This window comes from Gobio gobio (assembly GCF_949357685.1).
Source record: "Gobio gobio genome assembly, chromosome: 20".
NCBI classification, from domain to species: Eukaryota; Metazoa; Chordata; class Actinopteri; order Cypriniformes; family Gobionidae; genus Gobio; species Gobio gobio.
Genome location: NC_137113.1, coordinates 39,682,066 through 39,709,190, shown reverse-complemented (window position 1 = coordinate 39,709,190; position 27,125 = coordinate 39,682,066). Strand labels below are relative to the sequence as shown.

The following is a 27,125-nucleotide window of genomic DNA, read 5'->3' as shown; positions in this document are numbered from 1 at the left end:
CATACACCTTTAGTGTAGCAGGGGTCAACCCAGAGGAGAATCGCTCTTGTAAAAAATCTAGCACTGAACCAACAGGGCAGTTGACTGGATCTAAATGTCGTTCTTGACACCAAGAAGTGAACAACCTCCACTTCAGGGCATATAGTCTCCTCGTGGATGGAGCTCTGGAGCTAAGAATGGTCTCCACTACCTCAGTAGAGAGACCAGACTCTATGAGCTCAGCCCCCTCAGCGGCCAAACCCATAGGTTCCACATTTCTGGGCGGGGGTGAAATATTGAGCCCTCCGCCTGAGATAGAAGATCCCTCCTTATCGGAATCTTCCAAGGTGAGCCATCGAGCAGTGTTACCAGGTTCGAGAACCAAATCCGGCTCGGCCAGTAAGGAGCTACTAGCAGTAGACTTATCCCCTCCCGGCGAACTTTCTCCAGAACTCCCTGGAGCAGAACAACTGGGGGAAATGCGTACAGACGCCGCCTCGGCCACGTCTGTACCATGGCATCCAGTCCCAGAGGAGCTGGATGTGTCAACGAGAACCAGAGTGGACAGTGCGTCGTATTCTGAGACGCAAACAGATCCACTTCCGCCTGGCCGTAAATCTCCCAAATGAGCTTCACCACCTCGGGGTGAAGTCTCCATTCCCCTGGCCTCAGCCCCTGTCTCGACAGGATGTCCGCTCCAATATTCTGGGCCCCCGGGATAAAGATTGCTCTCAAGGAGAGTAACTTCCCCAGAGACCACAGGAGGATCTGGTGCGCTAGCTTGCATAGTGGGCGCGAACGCAGACCCCCCTGACGATTTACATAGGAAACCACCGATGTGTTGTCCGTACGGACCAACACATGATGGCCCCTCAGGTCCGGGAGGAAGAACTTCAAAGCATTGAAGACTGCCATCATCTCCAGGCAGTTGATGTGCCACGAAAGATGATGGTCCCCCCACAGACCCTGAGCTGAGCGGCCTTCCATTACCGCTCCCCAGCCCGTGAGAGAGGCATCTGTCGTCAGGGTGACTCGACGACATAGTGCCCCCAGCACCGGACCCTGGGACAGGAACCAGGCTTTCTTCCATATGACCAAGGCGCGGAGACACCGCCGCGTGATCTTGATCATACGAAAAGGGTTCCCCCTCGGGGAAAACCCTCTGGTCCTGAGCCACCACTGTAAGGGCCTCATGTACAGCAGGCCAAAAGGAATCACGTTGGACGCCGCTGCCAATAACCCCAGCAACTTTTGAAACTGCTTGACAGTGAATGACTGGCCTAGTTTGACTCTCTTTATAGCTGACAGAATCGCAGCAATGCGCGTGGGTGAAAGCACTGCCCGCATTGCTACAGAATCCCAAACCACGCCTAGAAAAGTGGTCCTCTGTACTGGAGGAAGCACACTCTTCTTCGCGTTCAGTCTCAACCCCAACTTTTGAATATGCGCGAGGACGACATCTCGATGCCGAACCGCCATCTCCTGCGACTGTGCCAGAATCAGCCAGTCGTCTATATAGTTCAGAATGCGTATGCCCTGCAGCCTGAGCGGGGCCAGAGCTGCATCTACGCATTTCGTGAACGTGCGGGGTGAGAGAGCTAGACCAAATGGAAGAACCCGATACTGGTACGCTTTGCCCCCGAAAGCGAACCTCAGAAACTTCCTGTGTTGTGGAAGGATGGAGACATGGAAGTATGCGTCCTTCAGATCTATTGTGACAAACCAATCCTCGGATCTGATTTGGGTCACAATCTGACTTAGCGTCAGCATCTTGAATTTTAGTTTCCTGACCGTACAATTCAGACGACGAAGATCTAATATGGGGCGCAACCCTCCATCCTTTTTTGGAACTAAGAAGTACCGGCTGTAAAAACCCGACTCTCTGTTCTGTACAGGGACCTGTTCTATAGCCTCCTTTTTTAACAAGGTTTCTACTTCCTGTTCCATTATCAGAGCCTGCTCGGGACGTACTGATGTTACCAGCACTCCGTTGAAACGAGGTGGGTGGAACCCAAACTGAATTCTGTACCCCTTTTCTACCGTCTGCAGGACCCATAGCGATATATTTGGTAGACGTTTCCATTCTGCCAGAAAATCTACTAAGGGAACCAGCCTCTCGAGGCTGGTCTCTGATATTTCCACTGCAACCATCTCGGCGGCCTGAAGCGTACTGGCAGCACCTAACCGATCTGGCTGTGTTTCTAACCTCCTTGGAGGCTGCGAGTGTGACACCTTGTCCTGTGGACGCCGAGTCACGAGCTCGCTGGAAACCGCTGCGCCCCGAAGCACCAAGGGTGGCGGGGTTGGCAGAACGGTCCCCTGAGGGCAACGAAGTGGAGTGGGCACCGTATACTGAGGTGAACACCAATCCACCCCGCGGGGGGGCGCCCTCGGAGACCTGACGCTGCTGGCGTCAGGACCTCTTTTGGCCTGAAGCCTTCTTCGCCTGAAGCACGACCCTCAGGTCGGTCTTCGGCTTAGAAGGCTTCGGCTGAGAGTGCCGACCTGGCCCACCGTATCTCTGAGGTGGAGCACGAGATGCGACACTCTCTTTTTGCTGCTGCCTGTACGAAGAGCTAGACGGCTGGGGCTGCTCACGCCCAGCAGCCCCAGAGGGTTGGTGGCGGCGCGGGAGATATTTTTTAAAAGCCTCCGCTTGCTTTTTATTCTCCTGAAATCTGTCGACGACTTCATTTACAGCGTCGCCGAACAGACCAGCGGGTTCAACTGGCGCATCAAGGAGAAAAGCCCTGTCTTTATCCTTAATGTCAGATAAATTGAGCCACAGATGTCTCTCTGTCGCCACCAAGGCTGCCATAGACCGCCCAATAGCTCTAGCGGTCTCCTTGGTGGCTCTCAGGGATAAATCTGTGGCCCGACGCAGTTCGCGCACTGCCTCAGGGCTCACTGTTTCGCCGCCATCCAAATCCCCCAGCAGTTCAGCCTGGTACGCTTGCAAAATGCTCATTGTATGCAAACATGCACCAGCCTGCCCTGCTGCCGTGTACGCTTTCCCCACTAGCCCTGATGTTGTTTTTAATGGTTTAGTGGGGAGCGTGGGGGCCTTCAGGGACGATGCTGACGCAGGGGACAGATAACTAGCAAGCGTCTGATCCACTTTAGGCATCGCCCCATAACCATATTCTTTCAGCCCCCTTATATCACTGTATGTTTTTACTTGAGGGCTGAAAAGACGTGATGAATATGGTTTCTTCCATGATCTACACAGCTCACTGTGTAAATCAGGAAAGAAAGGAAGACCCCGTGGTGAAGGTGACACATTTGACGTCAAAAAGCGCTCGTCTAATTTGCTTTTCGGACGAGCGCCTTGTTTCTCGGCTGGCCAATCAATATTTAACTTCGCCACAGCGCGAGTAATCACCTCCACCAGCTCTTCGTGTGCGGGGGAAAGAGATGGCGAATCATCTTCCCCCAATCCGACGCTCAACACATCCACCTCCTCAGAGCTGGAGTGTTGAAGCGACGGGCTCTCACTCTGGGCGGAAGAAGCCGCAGCGCGGGCTTCCGACACCAGAGATTGAGCGACAGATCTCCCGGGTGAAGGCAGAGAAAGAGCGCTCGCGCTCGTCTCAAACCCCGCCGAGAGATCCATCTGCGAACCCCATGATGTCCTTCTCCGCTGTGCCTCAGCAGCAGCGGGTCCAGAACCAGAGGGAACGCGATCCTGATCACCCTTCTCAAAGAGTGACAGGCGGGAGCGGAGCATGCGAAGCGGCAGCTTCTCACAATGCTCACACTCAGCCCCCTCGAAGGCTGACAGAGCATGCTCCACTCCCAAACACATCACACACAAATCATGTGTATCTCCACCCGTAAGGAAACGGGGACACGGAGGAGTACACTGTTTGAATACTGATGCATTCGCCATTTTTAAACTGAGACTTATTGTGCTTTTGACGGACAACAATAGGTAGACAGAGACAGTTTTTCACACAGATCGCTTAGCTGAGGCAGAAAAGCTGAAGTGCGATCGGACCGGATGTATATTTATCCTTTCCTGGACGTGACGTCACCCGCCCGTGACGCTCACTCTCGCCATTGGCTGAGTTGACATACGTGCATCAGACGCTATCACGCTGTGGGCGTTCCCAAAGCTGTCCCTAGTGGACGCAGTGTGAAGTTCCCTCGAAAGGGAACATGAAACTCATAACTCAGAATTCATATTTTTGTTTGTACTTCACCACCCTCTCGAGTTGTGACTGCAAGGCTTTATTTCTGAAACGTTAGTACGCTGAAAATTTGTCTTTTTGTGGAATAAAATAAGAAAAAAACCTCCTCCACTTCTTTGTTGGGATGTGAAGTGGAGAAGATGTTAAATAGCCTTGACCCCCAGAGGCAGTTTTATGTTACCCAGAGTGCTTGAACAAAAAGGCTGCTTTTCATTTGGCTCAGTCCTCCAATATCACACATACACAACAACAAAAGGTAAAAAGCTTATATTGAAATCACTTAACCTAACCCATGAGAATTTCTTGTATGGAAAATATGGTGCACTATGACAACAAAATTAAGAGCGCATACCCATTTTCAGTGACCACCTAGCCATTACAATACATGTATAATGGTGTTTTTAGGAAGTCAAACAAATTGAAAACAATTGTAAAAATAAACAATGCATGTTGCGTATTCAAATGCATGTTAATCTCACAGCACATGCAAATATGGGAGTTAATCAGAGATGACTATGAGCTGCTTGCGTGAACGCAGTGCCGTGCTTTGCTTTGAAACAGTGCGACAGACTACATGAGTCAAAATCTGCTAAGGGGTTATTAAATCTAACAAATCATGTACAAACATATCAGCTTTTATTAGAAAATTAAACATGTTATTAAACTTTGATAATTGCCATAATCTTTTAACTCTTTAACACAAAATTTTCCATTATTTGTGAAAAAAACGCTTCTCTGCCAAACACAGTATTTTCTGGGTTTCCGTGTTTTCACTGTTATATGCTAGGGAGCGCTATTACGCATCTTCTAAATGAGTACAGAATCTCCTGATCAAAACACAGGCGAAGAAGACGCAAAAAAAACAAGCGATCGTGGCCGTTTCTCAATATGCGTTCTACTCTGTACTTGTGCTCTTGTGGACCTGTGAAACGTCATCAGTCGCCGCCGAAGTACTGTTCCAATTTAAAGTTCACATCTAGCCAAGTTCAGTTCAAATCCCCGGATGTGTTCTTGATCCGCCCCTTTTATCGAGCATGCATCGACAGGTGACTTGTGTGGACTTGAGACTGACAGGTATCCCGGAATGCATCTTGCACCAACCAACAAGCATCAATAGCAGATGAGAAAACCTGCCTAATTTAAAACTACTAATGTTATTGTGTTACAAAATGTAGTTTTAAGACTTTTTCAGTCAAGAATGTAGTTATTTAAAGCTCAAATCTGTGGTTTATTAATAAAGAGAGCGGCTATTTGATTTTTATCTGGCATTTTCGGAGTTGTGAGATCCAGTCGTTCACCGAGCGCTCAGCGTTCATTAACCCCGTCGAGAGCAACCTTCTGACGTCTGCCGCGGGTTCTGATGTCTCTGTAGTGGTAAAACACAAGATATAATTAATCTTGTGTAAATCTAACGGGTGATCTTTGGTCTCATGAATCTATAATTATAATTTGTTAAGAGTAATAAGAGTGTATGTTTTTAGTTCTAATATTCCAACCGACAGCCAGCATAAGTTTTTGACAGACGTGAAAATGCAGATCCTGATGTAAATAGTGAAAAATCACTTGTTCCATCATTAACTCATACTCTTAAGTAAATCGCAGGTTTTTGCCATTTGATAAACACACTAAGCCATCCCAGTTTTGCATTGTCACAAAAATGCTGCAATGTTAGGAATCTTTTATGGTATTCTCAACAGTGTTTTTGGTTCATTATGAAACTGTGGTGGGATAAATTAAGCTGTAATTATATATAATACAATATAACAAAGAAAGGAATATGGGTTTGAAACGATATGACAAAACACTGACAAGTTTCCACCAGCTCTTCTCACAACATGCACATATCAAATACCTGCCTGTTGTTTACTTCACTGTAGTCATATATTATACAGCTAAAATTCCCTGTTGCACAGAGCTGGAGCCAGAAATATTGACTTATGGGACTTATGAGAATTTATCTATGACCACACTGGCTGACGCATGTCAACAATACTCCTCCAAACCACGCAAGCAGTCTTCAAAAATTGTTGACCTCTGCCGTCCCTTCAGTACCTCTGTAACCCAAGACCAAAAAAGATCTTACCTAAAAATTGCACAATAAGATGCCTCTCAGACTGCAAATGTTGCATAACAGTGCATACAGCAAATTTGTAGGTGAAATGCTGAACTGTAGGACAAAAAGTTTGGGGACCTAGAGTTTACATTTACAATCGACTAGTCCATTAGCGCATTTCTGGATGAATAGTCAGCTAGTAAAAATAAGAGGCCATGCAAACCCTAGTGTTTGGTCAGTGATGAAGTGATTTTGGGAAGGACTCAAGCTGCTGAGACAGGCTTATTTCCCCTATAAACCTATATATGGCCTGGCAGGTTGTCGTTAGAAGAAATGGATGTGGGGGAGAAGGTGGTCTGGTGCCAAGCTATGCTCCACACTAAAGCTAGCTGGGACTACGACCAAAACGACATGTTGATGTAATTGATGGCACTTCTGTTGATATGTTGATTTGCATTCAATGCGTCACACTGTTTACGTTCATCCCCGATTCCTGTCATGTTTCACACAAAAGACTCCATAGAACAGATGCTTATACCTAGTATGGCAACACAGCATTTTGTTTTTGTTTCAAGCATGAAACCGCATTCTATAATCAAACTGAACCACATGAGTTGTGTTCATTCAAAGAAGTTCATCCGGAGCTGCCGTTGATGTGAGCTATGAGGCACATGCCTCAAACGTACTCTCTACACTCAATTAGAAAGCATTTAAAGCCGTTGTTGGTTATTTAAAGGTGCAGTATATAGTACTGAGGTGGCACAGTGGCTCAGTGGGCAAAAAAGTCCCCGGTTCGAGTCCCGGCTGAGACAGGAGTCCTTTCTGTGTGGAGTTTGCATGTTCTTCCTGTACTAGCATGGGTTTCCTCCACAAAACATGCAGTATAGATGAATTGGAGACACTAAATTCCCAAGCCATGTAATTTTGGGGAAATACCTGGCAACCTACCCTGAAAAAAAATCACTGCCAAGATGGATATGGAAAGTCTCTTGCGTATGCCATAGAGTCACCAAAAGTCAGATATGACTGAAATGGTGATAGATAGATATAGTACTGACAGCTAGTGGTTGAAATTGGTACTGCTTTCCAAATTCAAAATATTGGAGAGAGTTGTTTCCCCTGCCCCTCCTCCTCAGACTCGACTCTCAAGCGGGTTGCCAAATTGAAGACACGCAACAAGAGTGAGCGAAATTGACAATGGAAGGCAACAAGCCTTACACTGTAAGTTGGTGAGTTGATTTATCCACGTTTTAATATGGCTCTTGTCATAGAGCTTTTTAGATGCTGACGCTTTTTGGGTTGGGTAGAATCTGCAATCTCTGACCCAGTTCGTTTGATGGGTTCCATGGGCGGAGGGTGAACCAACTCTAGGTTAAAGCTAGATGCGATTCCTTCTTAAAAACACATTTAAATAGAATGTCATAAAAAGTGTTACGCATCCCAGCACAGACGCTCTTGTTATTAAAGTGGTTATGTTCACAAACCACTATAATTTGAACAGGCAAGCATATGCGTGATTTGGCATGGCAGCCAGTTCGAATAATAAATGGCAGCGGCTATTTGCACTAAGTGCATTAGATGCTATTTACATTAAGTGCAAATAGCAACTATATTCTATTTACACTAAGTGAAAATAACATGTTTTCTTAGCGATAGATCATATTTACACTTAGTGCAAATAGCTGTAGATGCTATTTACTAAGAGAAATAGCATACTAATGGAAAATAGCGATATATTCTATTTAGACCATGTAAAAGTAGCAGTTCTTTGCAATATGTGTAAATAGTAGCCTAATTAGATGCTATTTATACTTTATTTTGACCGATACATACTATTTGCACCTCAGTATTGTTGTACATTAACAGGATGCAATAATAACAGTGTAAATGATTATTTTTATTAAACATGATAAATGGATGCTGCCTTAAAGGGTAACTTCAGTGATTTAGCATAAGGCTTTGTATCAGTAGAAACCCGGTAGTATATTCAAATTATGGTACTTTCCCCCCTCATATCCCCCTGAGACGAGAGAATTATGCATTTTATTTCTGGAAAAATTCCTCCGATGACGCAAATATCGTTATTTTGCGTCATTGGAGGATTTTTTGGCCAGAGGCTAAAGGCTACAGCCAGTAGAGGGAGCTGTTTTGCATGTTATCAACCTGCCCATAGGGGAGAGATCACACTGATCGCACAGAATGTAAGACACAGACGGCCGCACGGACAATCATAATTACGGAGTGCGGTCCAGAGTAAATAGTTTAGCTGTGGTAGTTTAGCTTCCATATGCGATCTGAAATGTGCCAGACTGGCTACCGTTACCTGAGCTCTGCTCAGCTCTTCGTGAGGAATGAAATCTGACACTGCTGCATCTGTGCCGTGACTTTCGTTCGGCTCACTCACACTTTATTGAAAAGACACGTTCAGTTTTTAATTGTAGTGTTTATTCTCTAACTGAACGAAATGATTGTTTTACTATGAAGATAAAAAACGACGGTGTACGGAATGGCCTCGTAGGGCAGCGAAGCAAGTGCATTCTGGGAGTTGTTGTCTTCCATCCACATAAGACAAAAATACATGTTCTGTCTTTTCTCAGTCTAGAAGGCACCAAATTCAAAAATAATTTCACATTTCTACTGCATAAATGACCCAGTTTTAAATACAAAGCTTAATGCTAAATCACTGAAGTTACCCTTTAATGGGACAATGAAAGCCCTCCCTACACCTACACCTACCCCTACCCCTAACCCTTCCCAATAAATACTTGTATTATTATTTAACATTTCGTTAGGCACTTTATATCCACTTTTAGAACATGTTCTTGTTTTTATTGAAAGTAAATGCTGTGTGTTTTGAGTGATGACAGGATTCTAACTTTAACACATCTGATTGGCCATTTGTGTTCAAGAAATCATTCGATATCTTTGTGATTGGCTGCATTGCTCAACACTGCAAAAATAAGTTGTAAATAAAAAATAAAAAAACATTTATACTAGTTACGACTCTCTCAAGGGCACAATCACTTAATCTGTTTATGTTTATCATGTAGAATTCAGTCAGAATTCAGAGTTCAGCTTGCACACTGACTCCGGCGTTTCAGCGGTTACTAATCTTAATGGCTCTGATTAGCCATTGCATTCATAAGCTCAACAGAGTCGTGTGTGCAGGTGCATTTTTGGTCAAGTTAATTTTCGACCCATGACCCAGCCTTACCCACGCTCCACCTATTTGCTGGCTTCCATGGCTGCAATATGCTGTGTTTTCAGCAAACTTCCGAAATACTATTGGGTAAATTGACAGTGGGCGGGATCACACAGTCCACAACAAAAACAGACATTGCAACTTAGCCATCAAAACCAGAAAATAATCAATTAACAGTAAAAAAAAAATCTGTAGATTAATGGACCTTAAAATAATCGATAGTTTAGCCCTGGCTGGACAGAACACAATGGTTCAAGTGTGAGGCTATTGAACAACTCTGCCTCCAACTGTTGCCATTGACCAGGCCAATCATCCTGACCAACAAGGACAGTAAAGACCACCTGAATAGATCAGTGGATTTCAACCCCCTGACCCCCAAATTGTATGACATCTTGAGGCCCCCTTGGAAGTTTGTTGATGCCCCTAGGTTGAGGGCCACTGGCATAGACGATGTTCAAGACTCAGCTCAGTAGGTCTAGGAGACAAGAAAACACCTTTTTCAAATACAAAAATCGATGCTAGTCCTAATTTAAAGATGAGGACAAAACTAATAACTCATATCGAATGCAACCTACTAATTGACAGAGTTGGCTGAAGTATGAGCAAATCTAATCATCAAGCAAGGGTCACTTCGGTCAGTTTTGTGGCTCTAATTGGACGCAGAGAGGATGACAGAGAGCATGCGGGACGTTTAATAAGAGCCAGAGGAGAGCACGGTCAGATGAAGATGATAAGTTGAGCAAGACATGTCGAATGTTGGGGTATAAATGGATGCCCTTCCACCCCTCATCCATGCAGTCAGACAGAAGGTCAGTTTATTCTCAAGAGCCCTCAAAAGCCTCCAACAAATCCACCTCTACGTTGACACCAAAATCCCACACTTTTTCCAGACTCATCTTGCCTAGATCAATAGTCTTTCCCTCCAACCGCCCAACCGTCACTCAAACGTGGTAATAATTATCCACTAATCCAAGCTTTCCACCTTTGTCTTCTCTGCTATTGTGGACACTCAAGGGGATGCTAAACCAGGTTTGTCTTGGTCATCCATTGAGCCAACAACTTCATCGAGTTCTGACAATGAATCTATCCAGTAACCAATGCGGTAACCCCCAACGTACACTCAATCAACAACAAGGTCCTCACCCCCGATACCTCACATTCACTGTACAAAAAGAAGCACAAGAACAATAATGAGGTGCTAGTGTAATAAGGATCATTGTGTAATGGTCTTCCATGCCTTACAGGACTAAATAATGGCGAGAGGCTTTTGATGAAATCGTTCCTTTTTCATTAGAAGGCTATTCAGTATCATAACTCCAGCCATTCGAAGAAATTGCTGAGACAAGTGTTAAGTGAAATTGTCCTTGAGGTTACAGTTTGATTTGCTTCCTGCCATTGGAAAAATCGTTTATTTTGTTTAGATGAATTTCCCTGCAGTTGCATGGACATTCCAAATGTTCTGATTCAAATGCAGTAGCAGTGAGAAGTTTCATACACAAGTCATAAATATTTCATTCATAGATTAGTACAATCATAGCAACAACCTGAGAAATGATTGTTGTTATGTCCCCATAAGTCTAGGGGTATAAAATGTTTGAAATCTCACAGGCTGGAATGAGTCACGCTTAGTTGTAATACATCTCAATTAAATATTTAAAACTCAAACTGATGTACAACTAACACGTCCACTAATGATATTTAATATTTTTCCCCCAGATTAATTTATTTTAATAGTGAATTAATAATTCATACATACACTATATTGCCAAAAGTATTGGGACACCCCTCCAAATCATTGAATTCAGGTGTTCCAATCACTTCCATGGCCACGTGTATAAAACCAAGCACCTAGGCATGCAGACTGCTTCTACAAACATTGGTGAAAGAATGGGTCGCTCTCAGGAGCTCAGTGAATTCAAGTGTGGTACCATGATAGGTTGCCACCTGTGCAATAAGTCCATTCGTGAAGTTTCCTCACCACTAAATATTCCACAGTCAACTGTTAGTTGTATTATAACAAAGTGGAAGCAATTGGGAACAACAGCAACTCAGCCACGAAGTGGTAGGCCATGTAAAATCACAGAGCGGGGTCAGCGCATGCTGAGGTGCACAGTGTGCAGAAATCACCAATTCAATAGCTACAGACCTCCAAACTTTGTGTGGCCTTCAGATTAGCTCAAGAACAGAGTGTAGAGAGCTTCATGGAATGGGTTTCCATGGCCGAGCAGCTCAACCAAGCCTTACATCACCAAGTGCAATGCAGAGCATCAGAAGCAGTGGTGTAAAGCACGCCGCCACTAGACTCTAGAGCAGTGGAGACGTGTTCTCTGGAGTGACGAATCATGCTTCTCTGTCTGGCCATTCGATGGACGAGTCTGGGTTTGGCGGTTGCCAGGAGAACTGTACTTAGTTCCAGTGAAAGGAACTTTTAATGCTTCAGCATACCAAGACATTTTGGACAATTTGATGCTCCCAACTTTGTGGGAACAGTTTGGGGATGGCCCCTGTTCCAACATGACTGTGCACCAGTGCACAAAGCAAAGTCAATAAAGACATGGATGAGCGAGTTTGGTGTGGAGGAACTTGACTAGCCTGAACAGAGTCCTGACCTCAACCCGATAGAACACCTTTGGGATGAATTAGAGCGGAGACTGCGAGCCAGGCCTTCTCATCCAACATCAGTGCCTGACCTCACAAACGCGCTTCTAGAAGAATGGTCAAAAATTCCCATAACACACTCCTAAACCTTGTGGAAAGCCTTCCCAGATTAGTTGAAGCTGTTATAGCTGCAAAGGGTGGGCCAACTTCATATCAAACCCTACGGATTAAGAATGGGATGTTATTAAAGTTCATGTGCATCTAAAGGCAGGCGTCCAAAAACTTTTGGCAATATGGTGTATATTTAGACCCTGCATAATTAGGGTCAAAAGTTTTGTATTCTAGATAAAGCACAACAAAATGGAATGGAATGTGGGGTATTCGCAAAGTGCGTGTTTAAAACTTTACTTTTACTCATGGTGTGGAAAAAAAAAAGAAAAAAAGAACAGTGAGATATGGCAAAATGGCAACAATACATTGGACATATTTACAAATGAGAATTGTTTAGTCAGTTGTTGGACAAATAATAGGCCAACAAGTAGATGCTGTTTGATATATTTTCTCAGTATTTTCCCAAGTAATTATATTGTGATTATAAATCTATTGTAAAGTGTGACTAAGTGCATTAAACAAACGACAGAGAAGACAGAGAAGGAAAGAGAGGGAAAAGATTTTATATCTAAAACATTTATCACTATTTCCCTGTGACAACTTTGATTACAGTTTGAGCTTCCCAGAGTTGACACATTTTTAGCCAAAATGATGATCCTTTATGTGGCGTAGCTTTCAAGTGGGTTTAAAGATAATGTGTGGATCTCAGAGACGGGAGGATGAAATGAGTGAAAATGGAGGAAAACAGCATATTATCTGTAATTTGAGGTAAAAGAGCATCGTATTGCATACATTAAGGAGGATAATACTCTTGCATGGATATGATTATTCTTAACTCTAATAATTGCATAGAGATTCACAGCTGTAGGAGAGAAATTTCAAGGTAAATTGCAAAAGGAGAGATTACCACAAATCCTGCCAACTTATAGAAGCTCTGAAATAAGTCTAAGAGAAGCGATTTTCCTTAATTTGACCAAGCAAACACTTCTCCAACTTCTGGACAAAAGCTCAACTATTTCATCTATTTCTGCAGTGATATGGTATTAAAGACAAACAGAGAGAAGAGATTCACTCATACTAAAATAATAGTACGCTGAGATGATCTCCAAACATTGGAAAAGGTAAAACCTTCAAATTTATAACACTTAATGCAATGCAAATACTTCCTATAGAGCTCAAAGTTTGAATGCCAAAATATTATTTTAAAATATGCAAATGATGGTATGATTTGTAAAATCTTGACATCAAAAATATTTTTTCATTCTGGTATGTAATGTCATTTCAAAGTCCAATCAATTCCCAATAAATCCAACACTGTTTTTTGTTCATTAAACACCCTGCTTCATTCAAAATATATACATCAGATTATAAAAGTAAAATGGGTGCCGTATTAAATTAATGTTTTTATAAATCTAATTGTGTCTATATGTTTTTTTTTTTTTTTTAAAGGGGTGGTAAACCACGATTTCACTATTCTAACTTAAGCTAGCGTGTAATGTTGCTGCTTTAGCATAAACAACATCTGCAAAGTTACAACGTTCAAAGTTTAAAGCAAAGGGAGATATTTGCTTTTAAAGAAATCAGTTTCTAAGAACTACAGCAAACGGCCAGTAGGCGACTACACACATTCCTCCAGGGTTGGTGACATCAACAGGCTCAATATTTACATAAACCCCTCCTCAGAGAATATTAAATAGGGGGGGGTGAGGCCATTTTGTATCGCGGCGCTGTTGAGGTATAGTTAGGCTGGAGTGTTGTTGCCGCGATGCAGAGGAAACGCTGTTATATTCATCCGGATTGCAGGTCTGGGGTACTTGCTTTGTTCAGCCTTCATAGGGTCAGGGGTGCGTTGCAGAGCGTTTAACATACAACATGTTATATGCACGTGTGTTTGAGACAGAAGGGAACAGGCACTTGCGGGGCTCCCTGCAGCACATCTCACGGAGGGAAACTTTCACAATGTTCGCGAGTTCAACACCGGATTTGCACAACGTCAGCTGCATAAGACAAACACTGCCAGTGTGTGAATAGGAATGCACGACGCGCGCGGGGCTCCCTCCCGCAGCAGTTTTTCACGGAGGAAAACTTTCACAATGTTCGCGAGTTCAACACCGGATTTGCACAACGTCAGCTGCATAAGACAGCCAGTGTGTGAATGCACGACGCGCGCGGGGCTCCCTCCCGCAGCACATTTCACGGAGGAAAACTTTCACAATGTTCGCGAGTTCAACACCGGATTTGCACAACGTCAGCTGCATAAGACAAACACTGCCAGTGTGTGAATGCACGACGCGCGCGGGGCTCCCTCCCGCAGCACATTTCACGGAGGAAAACTTTCACAATGTTCGCGAGTTCAACACCGGATTTGCACAACGTCAGCTGCATAAGACAAACACTGCCAGTGTGTGAATGCACGACGCGCGCGGGGCTCCCTCCCGCAGCACATTTCACGGAGGAAAACTTTCACAATGTTCTCGAGTTCAATGCAGGATATGCACAACGGCTTGACCTGAAAGCTGGATTTACAAACAGAAGCTGTTTACGGGCCACAACCTGTAAGTCTGATTTATTTTTCATCGATGTGTTTTCCTGTAATAGGTTGTAGCAAGGAAGTAAACAGATGACAGCGCTGTTCTGCAAACCAGTCTGTTAAATGCTTATTCATACTTAACGTTATCCGACGAACACCTATCGTTACAAACACTAAAGTTAAAATCTCAACAGCGAACTTGGCATTAGTGTAAATGATTCTTTGATTAGAGCTTTTATGTATTATGTATCTACAGGCATGCTAAACATGGTTCTGTGTGTGATTTGGCTACTATAGTAAAGCCAGTGCTTAGTGTTTTGGGTTAATAGTTCTTGCGACAGATATTTGGCTATAATCGTTCTAAAAATACAAAAGTAACAGTGCCATTCAGTAGCGATCACTATAGATCCGCAGTCTTTACTCATTAGGACTGAACAGGTTCTGCTCGATCATCTTCACTAAAATGTTCTGGGTCTGATTCGGGCTCAGATTGGTGTGGTTTTATTGACGCCATCGTTTCTAATACTGACCAAAGCAAAGTCTACCGGTAAGGTAAGGGGCGTGACGTTTCCGACAAACATACACTGCGGTTAGCGAATCACAACACACTGGGCCAGCTAACCAATCTGAGCCCATCGCGTATTTTTGAGGGACTGGCTTCATACAACCCAGAAAGCATCAGACCGTTTTACAAGGAGGGACAGAGCAGTGTAGAATAAATGTCAAATATATGAAAAATAATGATTTTTTTTTAAAAACGAAGCATTAACACATGTTACAGTGCACCCCACAAACACAATCAAGCCTTCAAAACAATGTGTTTTACCACCCCTTTAATGAAATAAAGAAATGGGAACCACCAGGAATCTCTAGGCATACAAACTTTTAAATAATATTTTAAAATGTTTTTTTTAATAAAAAGTCCTCAGTTCTAATGTTATTTTAGGGATTTATTATGCTTTCAGCTCTATGATTGGTGGACCAGCTTTGAAATTACAGAGGGCCAATTAGCAAGTCGGTAGCCGAGTTTCCATTACCCTTCAAATTGCGCAATTTGAAATTGCGAATTGAAAATACGTCCAATGGAAATGCATTAATTTCGCAAAAGCTCCCAAATATCGCAAAAATGTTTTTACGCTCGCATGAAGTGGTTTTTCAAGCAATTCGAAAAAGGAAATTTTCGCAAAACTGCAATGGAAAACTGCAGTTTTTAGTTTCGCATTTACAGGTCACCTGGTACGGTGATGCATTGCTGCCACATAGGGCCTACATTTTTTTTCCCCCACTCAAGTATGTTGTAATAACTTAAAACTACATATATTTTCTCCAATTTAGAACAGTGGCGTAACTTTAACCTAGTAATGACGGACCCCGGTGCAGCCATAAATACCATAACTATCTATAGGCCTAATGTAATTAAGGCTATATTCAAGAAATGTATTAAAGAGCACCTATTATGGCATTTAAAATGTTCCAAATATTGTTTTAGAAGTCCCCAACAACAGTTTTGCATGCATGCAATGACAAAAAAGACTTTAGTTTTCTTATAATATGCATTTATTTTTACCTGTTTTGACAGCGATTCTCAAATGATTCCTTTAGTGATTCACTTTTCAAAACCCCGCCTTTACGTGACGCTAATCTGCGGTGATTGGTCCGATGACCCAGTCAGTTGTGATTGGTATAGTCTGTGCAGATATTTTCGGAAACGGAACGCCCATCAAAGTCTTATAGTGACAGTAATTTGTCAATATGTGTCAGGAGTTATGAATATGAAAACCGCGTCGGTACCGTTTGATTGTAATATGAGCCTCAGCTGATCTCATTCATAAAAAAACTCCTCTATTCTCCTCACGAAGACTCGCGACAAATCAACATCCCTCAGGGCTTTTAGTTCAAAAGTGTGCAGATGAGAAGACATTTTGATAGATTCTCATATGTCTGTGTCAAATTTCTAAACAGAGGAGTATTTTTTATTCAATACTTCCTCAAAATGCTCAGATGTCTCTTATCTGTTGTTTTCAATTCATACTGGCAGCCGGAGGGCGCTCTGTGCACATGTAGTCCATATATGGTACAGACAGACGAAGAAGATACCATGTGCCATAATAGAAGTCCATGATAAAAGCTTCCTGAGATCGCGAAACATGCAAATAGAGACATTTGACGACTAATAAACACACAATCGCGACGATGCATGGTTTGCCTTCCAGCCACGTAGTCTTCAAATGCTCATCCTTGGGCAGATGAAAAAAGTTTGCTTTTGAGTCGCACTTCAGAACACAGCGTCTCGTCGCCATGATGTTTTCTAGTTTTCACTGGCGTCTTGGAGCGCAATAAGTGGGCGTATCGTATTCAAATAACTTGACAAGTTGACGTCATCTAGTCAGAGAAAAAGCTTCGGTCTTCTAACGATTCTTAAAAATGACTCAGAGTCGACTCTTACTTTTGAAAGAAAATAACTATATATACGGTGCACTGTCATATTTCAAACTTTGCAGGATGTTTTTGTTCACTTAGATCTATGTTACACACTTCATGAAAGGTACATTTCAAAATTCCATGATAGGTGCTCTTTAAAACAGAAAGACGCTATAGTTTCAGCCTTACCAAAGGCCAAGGAAACAGGCCAGTTACGCACGTCAATCCATCCCCGACAATCTTGGTTTGCTTCTTATTTATTAAATATACAGGCAAATTGTTGATTAAACATTGATCAAAATTAAAATACAATTTATACAAAACTAAATTAATTTTACAGAAAGACTTTCTAGAAAACAAAATTCAATGAAGTGCTCAAAATCATGTCTGACCCCACTCCATGTCCCCAGACATATGCGCATCGGATTATGTAGCCTTACTCATGCTGCTCACTTTTCATAATCAACATATGAAATTAAAAAAGTAAAAACATTTAAACATAGCCTAACTATGTAACTAAATAGGCTACGTTTTCTTTAACCCTCTGTCTGACGAAGGCGTCGGTGCCTTCTGATGGATTTTTTCCTTTGTGACAGCGGAAACAACTCACAATACTCATTTTTCGCCATACAGATAAGTGCAAGATATAATTATAAACTGTAAACTGTCTCCTTTTATTTGTGTACACTTACAATTACAACAAAGGCCATGGATTCAGGGAACAGATTATTTTGCATGTACTCTACTCCAAACTCCACTATTGGGCTACTTTTTAGTTGTTGGGTTAATTATTTTTTTTTCCTGTGGGTTGATTTCCACCCCCGCACATACAATTACCTTGCTCCAACACGCCTCAGACGTACAAATTAATTGGAGAATTTGGCCGCCTGACAGTAAAAAATGCATTGAGCTTTTTTAGGGCTACTTTTGACTGGCCATTTGGTTAGTTTTGTTGCACCAACCTGGGAACCCAGGTGATTATGCGATTCTTTCTAATGATGATTTATATTTCAACTCTCATGCTCACTATGATGTTAGCTAGCGGCATTTCATGTCATATGAAACATGCAGTATTATAGAAGAGGACACAGCAAGCTAGGCTGAGTTTACTTTACAAGGGGGTTAGGAGCCAAGGTTCGAAAGTCGCAGTTCACTACAGCAGCAAAAAAGTATGTAAAAACGTTGTTAATGCTGCCATTAAGCTATGAAAACATTATTTCTAAATATTCTCTGAACATTAAAAACGTCCCATTTTTTAAGCGCTTTAAAATGTTGCCCCCTGAAATATATATATATTTTTTAGCTTTTAGTATGAATAAGAAGGTGTGTTCCAAATCAATGGCAAAATTCGCATTTAGGAGATATAAGCGTTCAAAACTTAGTCTCACACTTCCACTAAAATGGATCACAGATTTTTATGACATCACAGCGGACTTCAACTTCTCATCACATCTTCTGTCCAATCAAATGCTCTCTAGAATCTGAAATGTCTTGCCCCCTAAATAGACACTGGCGCTGCAGCTGAAATCGGTCACTTGTTCACACATTTACTATTTTCTACATGGTGAATGGCACATAGTGCACCATAAAGGTTGATTCAGACAGTGTAAGTATGCTTTCAGTTGAGGTGAATGAGGTCTGGTTGCATGTTAGCTTCGCGTACACCGCCACAGCGCACACACACAGTCTGCTCCGGACACAAAAGCACAGAGCGGATCACATGCACAGACAACAAAACATATCCGACCCATTTGAATTCTGCACAGAATGCTAAACACAGAAACTGCGGCTTTACTGAGCTGTTGCTATTGGCTGTTTCAAAAAAGGTTAGGAGCTGATTGATATGTTCCGCCCTGCCTTCCTGTTTCAGGGGAAATTACATCAACACATTGAATAATTCTGCGTGTTTCAAGGCACTTCAATGGGCCTTTAAGGTAACATTCCACTTCATTATTTTGCAAACATTATAGGGATGTTAGTTTTGAATGTTCTCTGGATGTTCTGAGCATTTTAAATGTTATGAAAAAAAGGGGAAAAAAAACAGTGCTACATTTTGTGCAGCATTTTGAGAACATTATCAAAGACTAGATAGCTCTGACCGAACTTTCATGTACCATCACTGGAAGAATGTTTGCTCATAACTTTGAGAGAATCTTGCCAGAACGTTCCCTGTTAGCTGGGTAGGAGGTCAGCAAAAGTGTTGACCCCTTATCACACCTGTAAGCTGTTCCAATTATGTTCAAAAGCAGATGTAGCTGTCAACCTTCTCCTGAAACCTTCTTATAGCACCTCAGCATTTGAGCACACAGAACAGGTAGCAGATGAAGAGAGGATGAAAATACAGAACTTAAAAAGGCCCATCAAAGTAGCAACGTACTGTACACCATCTGCGCATATGCGCCCTGGTGAGGTGCACCTTGGGAGGTCTAAGATAAGTGTGAAGAACAAAAATTGCTTTCATCAGTGCAACATACACATCATTTTGTCCAAAAATGTTCTCCAATGGATCAAATCTGTTCACATTAATCACTGTCAATTAGCACATATAGAAGGGAAACCACCGCACCGGAGAGTAGCTCCACTTTTGTAAGCTGCATTTCAATATGCCTCTTATTATCTAACCACCCACAATCCAGTTTAAACATGAACTCTCTGCACTGTATCATGAGTATGTAAATGAAGTCCTTTGTCATTTTTTTTCAGCACAAGCACACCTCTTTCAGATGTAAAAAATCATTACCACAAAATAATGGCAAGATTCACAACCAAATGACTCCTATGAACCAGTTATTGTTAGTGAATCAAACTTGTCTGATTTACACACAAATTACTCTTTTGAGCAGGTTTTTTTCATGAATCATTCAAAAAGACTGCAAAAAAGGGCATACTTCCCTACTATAGGCAAAAAAACAGGATGTACTATGTAAAGTAGTATGACCAAATTCACTGTACTCAGAAAACAGTATGCAAAAAGTATCCAGATGATCTACTTCTTCCAGAAGATTCTGAATTATGCATACGATGGACACTTTATTATCCCATAGGGCCACGGGAGAGGATTTAAGAATGGCAGGGAAGCCACGTAACTGATGCTGGTAGGTCAAATTATTGGTTATTATTGGTTATTATTGCTCACAATAAGCACCTACTCAAGAAAGTATGCGATTTTGTACACAGACTCCGTTATATATCAGCCTGATGAATGCTTCACTGAATGAACACACTGAATCTGTACTGAATCAATATCAATCTACTCTCAGAGATAAAATATAATATAGCATGGGTTTCTAGCGGAGAGAAAATTTCTTTCATATAAGCAAAATAGACATTGTAACTGAAATATGTGTGAATGAATCAAAATTTAACTAGAGATGCATTTGTCGACCAGCTATCAATCGGAACCAATCGACCGGCTAACAATTATTGCTCCAAAAACATGATCCTAAACCTGACATTTTTTTCGTTTTGTTTAGGTCAATCTCTGTTCTGGACTTGCAAACAAACTGTATTGCAATTAAGGCTGCCACCAACGATTATTTTGACGATTACTTGAGTAATCAATTTTTTTTTTGTGGTAATAAAAATAGACCTAAGCAAACAATAGCCTTTAAAATGACTTAAATATATATTTAATAACAATGAGGCAATAATATTTGGTATCAAAAGCAAGTAATCATTTGGTTTTATAGAGCAACAATGTTAAATAATATAATATACTTAATATATCAACAATCGTCAAATGTACATTATGCAATATAATATATATATATATATATATATATATATATAAGAGGGGGCCAACGGCCTGGTTATTGTTACACTTAACAGCATATCCTTGTTTAATAATGGCCAAACTACATTTCATTTAAATGTTCACTTATTAATCTTTAATATTTGGCAACTTCTTTACGATAGAAATGCTACAGCCACCGTCATTTCTTGAAAAGGAATATGTGGACATCGAAGCATTTAAACTCAGAGTAAGGGTTTAAACTTTTATTTTGAAACCAAGAAAAGTTTGCAAATATATTGATGTATTGGCGTAGGTTTATAAATTATTTACCTTACAAATCTGATGAAATGACACACATTGCGTTCCCAGATGAACGTTAACCTAAACTCACAGCATATGCAGAGATGGAGTTTGAGACGTGTTCCATGAATTTAAATGATATTAGTTGGTGCACATTATAATTTGTTTATCACTAGGGATGCAACAATACAGTTAGTCCACGGTTCAATACATACTTCGGTTTTTAACCACGGTTTTCGGTTCGGTTTTGATGGCTTGTCACATCAGTTTTTTGCTATTCTATTCTTAGGCGACAGGAACAGCAAGAGGTTAAGGAGAAAAAAGACTATTACAATAAAGAAATAGTCTTTTTTTCTCCTTAACCTCTTGCTGTCTTTCTTTATTTTACTTAAAAGAATTGAAAAACCTTACTTAAACTTAAAACTTTACTTTAAAAAAACCTTGTACATATTCCTAGTGTATTGTGAAATATTACTTTATATATATATATATATATATATATATATATATATATATATATATATATATATATATATATATATATATATATATATATATATATATATATATATATATATATATAAAGATTTACACTGTCAGCTCAGAGCAGTTCAGCAGCATTTAAGTATGAAATTGAATGAATAAATGTAAAAATAAAACAATACATAGACTTCACTATAAAATATACATTGATTCTTATTAAAGCTACTGTATTAAAGTTTTTCAGTCAAGAGCAGAGAGTGATTTTCTTTATCTCTTTTGTTGTTGTATTAACATTAAAGGGATAGTTCACTCAAAAATAAAAATTCCGTCATCGAGAAATGAATACAGGTTTGGAACAATATTAGAGTGAGTAAATAATGACATCATTTTAGAGGTGAACTGTCCCTTTAAGAACTGCGTGCATCTAATACAGACGGACGCCAATTTTACTTTCACTTTAGACATAACCGACTGTGTTTATGTTAACCTTGTGTTGACAGTTGACAGTATTAGCGCAGTAAGACGACTACTTAGTCCAGTAATCACGTGTTTGACAGGCGTTTAGTGCGCGCGCTCGGAAAAGCGCATGTTAAAACCATGCATAAGCACGTGAATGAAATGTTTAACCGGCAAGAATTTAAAACGCATGCAAATAATTAACTTTCTTGATTGTGAATAACTATAAGTGTTCCGTGAGTATAACTCTACCACTAATGTGTGATGTGAATGTATGTCGCGTTGTTCAGTATATTGGGATGGAGGTAAATGATAGAATGTGTAGAAAAATAATTAATGCAAAACCGAAAAAAAAACGCAATTCACAAGCGCGTATTGAACCGTGAATGCTGTACCGAATGGTTCAAAATCATATTGAGAATTGTGGCATCCCTATTTATCACAGCATACTGTTAATGGAGTCGTTCTGAGACACACGTAACCTACATGCATGTAAATAAATATTAAACACACAGGGCATATATGTATTTAACCGAATCGCAGCCTTTGTGAATTCTCAAAAGCACTATGCTACAGGCCTAGTGTGGTTTTTAAATGGATTTTAATACATCATGCAGCCTTAGAAAACCGCCTAATAATGCGGTTTATGGATCTCTTGTCCGTGGAATGTGCCACTCGACAGCTAAACTGCAATCGAGTACTTTTTTTAATCGAGTACTCGAAATTTAATCGAGGAATAGTGACAGCCATAATTGCATTAATTTGCCAATATGTAATTTGTGTGTAAACAGACCAGAGACGGGACACGCTGAAGATGGACATAAAAAGGAGAGGAGAGCACAGAAATGCCAACAGAGAAAATGCTCTACCAGGCACAGCAAGCTCACTGTTCGCAATGCTCCAAATATTGGAAGAAAAATATAAATATTGAATTGGGATGGGGGGTTATTTGCATGCATCTCTGAAGGGAACTTCAGAAAAGTTTCAATAGAATTTTATTTTCCTTTTACCTCTGCATAATGCCTATATTATATATGCTTATAGTAGTGTTTATAAGCGCAGCGCAGCTTCGTGTACAGCAATAACCAAGGAAATGCAATATCACTGCTGTTCCATAAGCGCTACCTACTGTCAGAGAGTGGATTTGCATTTTCATTCAGTACTTCAGTCGTTTTAGTTTTGAGCAGGTATGTTTTATGCAGCATAATATCACAAAGCTAACGTCAGGCCATTGCTTTAGCTTTAAATCTATAAATGATACCCTCTAATTTAAATCAAAAACAACTCATGCTACGTGTGTAGCATCTTTGTTTGGATCGTGATTAAAATGCAGTAGTTGCCTCTATATTTACATGTATGCATTTGGCAGACAAAGCGACTAACAGTGCACTTACAGGGACAATCCCCCTGGAGCAACATGGAGTAAAGTGCTGGTGGTTGCGACTGCTGGGACTGAACCAGCAACCTTCTGCATATCAGTTCAGTGGTTTAACCCACTAGACCACACAGTGGCTAAATACATTATTTTGTAATGTCATGATCGGTGAAGACATGATCGGTGCATTCCTAAATCAAATCGAATCAAATCGAGAGCTTGTGAACCAGAATTCTCCACAACCCAGCATTCTGGACCCGCAAGATTGGGAATTGCACTATGCAAATTGCACATATTTGTGTCGTTACCTGATTGGGGCGTTCCTTTGGTGAATCAGCAACAAAACAACAAAAACCAGCGCAATGAGTGGGCACAATACATGAATTTCATGATTTGTCCACCACAGATAAACTGGGCCAAACTAAAAACTGGCAGACTTGAATTTCATAACTAAGTGCTGTTCTGAATTCTGACCGCACGCTTTCAAACTCACTGTCCTTCATTTTAGTTTAATGAAATGCACATAAAAAAGAAACCAACAATATAGACTTACCATTAGGGCTCTCCTCATCTATGGCTACAATGGTGGCAGGCGGGCCCGTTCTGGAGAGCTTGCACTCTGAAAAGCAAGGACACACACAGTAAATGGAAAGCAGGAACGGAAAAAGGAGACATCAGAATTTCATCAAATCTAGACCACGATGTAACTCATACTAAACAAGACATTTCAATTTCAGCTCACATTAAGTAACACAACCCGCACATAAAAAAAAAGATCTACGAGTACTGTAACCTATCCACTACCGGGACCGCGGGACCACAAGTCAAAGATAGATTTACAAAATGATTTCTTTATGTGTATAGAGAGAGCTGTTACCACTGGGGTTGCGAAGGGTTAATAGAGTTGTGCTCTCATGCCTGATGAGAGAACAAAAGAGTAACAGAAAGATAAGATACAACGTCTTACCCTCATACTGCCAGTCTGGAGTCACAGATAGTGTCATCGGCAGAGAGCAGGAGAAAGATGGAGTGACAGAAAGGTGGGGAGAGACAGAAGGAAAAAAGAAAAAGAAGCACAAAATCAAATTTCCCTCCAATGCTCATGAGATCAGACAATAAGCAAAGAGTAAAGACATAAACATGGAGAATTTCAGAAGAAACACAGTGCAAGTGGTGTTCATTCGAGTACATTTATTTTCTGGTGGACCTCAGGGTGTCCATCCAGATCTTATGTTGGCCATGAAAGAACATTCCTTATCAGATGGTAAGAAAACATAACCCTGAAATCTGATTGGTTGAAGGAAAGGTTGAACACCAATGAGGATATTTCTTCAGAAAAAAAAGAAAAAAAAAGTACGTGGACCATAAACAGTTGCAAAAACGGTCCTATACATTGACTGCAGTTTCTAACTGAAATAAATAACAGTGGCAAAAAAACACCATCAACTTTTATTGATTTTCACACAAATTATGATTAAAGGGCAGCTTATCAATTAATGAAGTATTATTTTCAAATGTGATAGAGCATTAACCTTTTAGCACTTACTGGACATTTAATTTCCGAACTTCTGCACAGTACACCAACCAAAATAATAAAACGTTGCCAGATCCGTTTTGGAAAAAAAACTGAACATGCTTGTAGCGCCACTCTCTGGACATTTCACTTTGAAAATGACACAAACATTACCAGAAATTTCACAACACATTTCCCTTTTTTTGCACTGAGCCTGGGTTGCTAAAATCAGAGGAAAATTAAAGGAATGTTAGTCTAGCCAAAATACCAGCCCTATATCCTACACCAAACCCTAACTACAAACCTATAATCTAGCAGGTGGTAAACAAATTTGATTCAAAACCAGTTATTGTGATTCAGGAACATGTCCTAATTGGCAAAACCACTGTCACAAATGACCTGGACCATGATTTTGCCAATTAGGGCAAAATGTACCCAGATCAATATCTTTAGTTTGTCCTGGAACAGTAATCCTTTCATACTAATAGAGCCCTTAAATATAAATGCCTCGATCTAACCATAACCTTTAACTTGAAGTCTAAAAACGTTTTTGAAAATGTTAGAGTTTATAAGATATTTTTTCAATCTCAACCCCAGCCTTAAACCTTACTTTAAAGGGGTCAGGAACAGAGAAATCAAACTTTCCTTGAGCTTTTAACTTTTTCAGAACTGAAAACTAGCTTGTTAGTCCAAAACCAGCTTTTATTGTAACCAAGACCAGTGAACAACTCATTGTGGAATGTGCCTAGAATAGATGAATAGGTGAAAGACCGCCTCTGCAGAAGAAAATCAAACGTCTAATTCATCTTTGCAACTTTGGCCCCGCCCACTGGCGTGTTAGTGAGATGACGAGGAGAGATGAGCAATACAGGATCACTGGCCTAAAAATAACATTACCATCCAAAAGATCCTTGTGGCGAGGTGGACGAGCGAGAGACATGGGAGGAGTGAGCGAGATCAGTGTGCGTGATTGAGAATGAGCGTCACTGCCAGGCACACCGGTCTCGAGTCCTCTCATGAGGGAGCACGGAGGCATATAAAGACGAGAGGCTCCAGTGAAGGACGAGAGAGGACCAGGCCTGGATTTTAAGTTGTGTTTTGTTTACTTTTGGTTATGTGTGTGTGCGGCAGTCGTCCGTGAGGGGCTGCCGCTTTTACTTTCATTTTGTGTTCATTTATTTTGATTAAAGGTTGTTGAACATTCGCCGGTTCCCGCCTCCTTCCCTGAACATACAAACTATGTTACATTGGTGCCGAAACCTGGCAGTTAGGAGGGACATGCTGTCGAAGAGCCCTCGCTGCTGAGGGGGATCGCGGTGCTGAGGAGGTCGGGCAGCGCGGATGGATGAGCAACGCGAGTGGCTGCCCGAGGCGGTGGTGCTGGAGCGAGTGAAGATCCGGTGGGACGGAGAGCTCGCTGCCATGCCCCTGGGTCGAGGTGGGGTGGCTGCCGTCCGAGAGGGAGCAGAGGAGCCGCTGTTGCTCGCTGTGAGCCGGAGCCTGCTGCCGTCCCCCATTTCGGGTAGGAGCAGGGATCGCGAGACTCGCTGCCGGCTCCCTCAATAGGAGCCGGCCGCCAGGGGGCGGAGGAGGATCGAGTCATCCACCGAGCGTCCAGTACCATCGCATGGCACTGTGAGGAAGAGCCTCTCGGCTGGCTGAGGACAGAGCGGCAGTGTGTCTGGGAACCAGAGCAGAATATTTTTTTTTCTCTCTTCACTCTCTCGTCCGGTCGCTCTGGGGGTCTCCGTCTCATATTCTCTCATTTAGCCGGCCCAAATCCCTGGACGCAGAGATTGGGCTCCCCGGGGGAGGAGTAGGCGCGGGGTACACGATTAGTTAAGCTTGAGAGCTGTAATAGTAAAAACGTGCTAAAAGTCTGCGAGAGAGTTCCACATGTAATACTTAGCTATTTCCATATGCAAAGATGTAAGCCAATCACAGCAGTGGGCATTTACACTGAAGTCTCACAGCAGACACTGGGGGTGTCGAAATTAATCGTTTCTTCTATGCATCGCGATGCAGACGAGGATGATTCAGTATCGGTTCAGTAATAGACCATAACCGATTCTAATGTACTGATTCTTTTCTGACGTCATTTGTCACGTATGTGCGTTGTCGCGGTGTCATACAATGGCAGAGGGACGCGAGACGTGAGTGAGAGAAAATCAAATGCTCCAA

General features: G+C 41.6%; 1 protein-coding gene across 1 annotated transcript in view; it reads right to left on the bottom strand.

The window, feature by feature from the left end:
- pcdh15b (protocadherin-related 15b) overlaps window positions 1–27,125 on the bottom strand; it is a gene marked incomplete at its 3' end in the record, with an annotated part of 357,459 nt that overhangs the window by 288,276 nt on the left and 42,058 nt on the right. The window contains exons 3-4 of the mRNA XM_079845636.1: window positions 24,399–24,413; window positions 23,985–24,050 (exon numbers count right to left, since the gene is read on the bottom strand). Of these exons, the coding sequence (XP_079701762.1) occupies window positions 23,985–24,050; window positions 24,399–24,413 (81 nt within the window). The remainder of the gene's footprint in view (window positions 1–23,984; window positions 24,051–24,398; window positions 24,414–27,125) is intronic.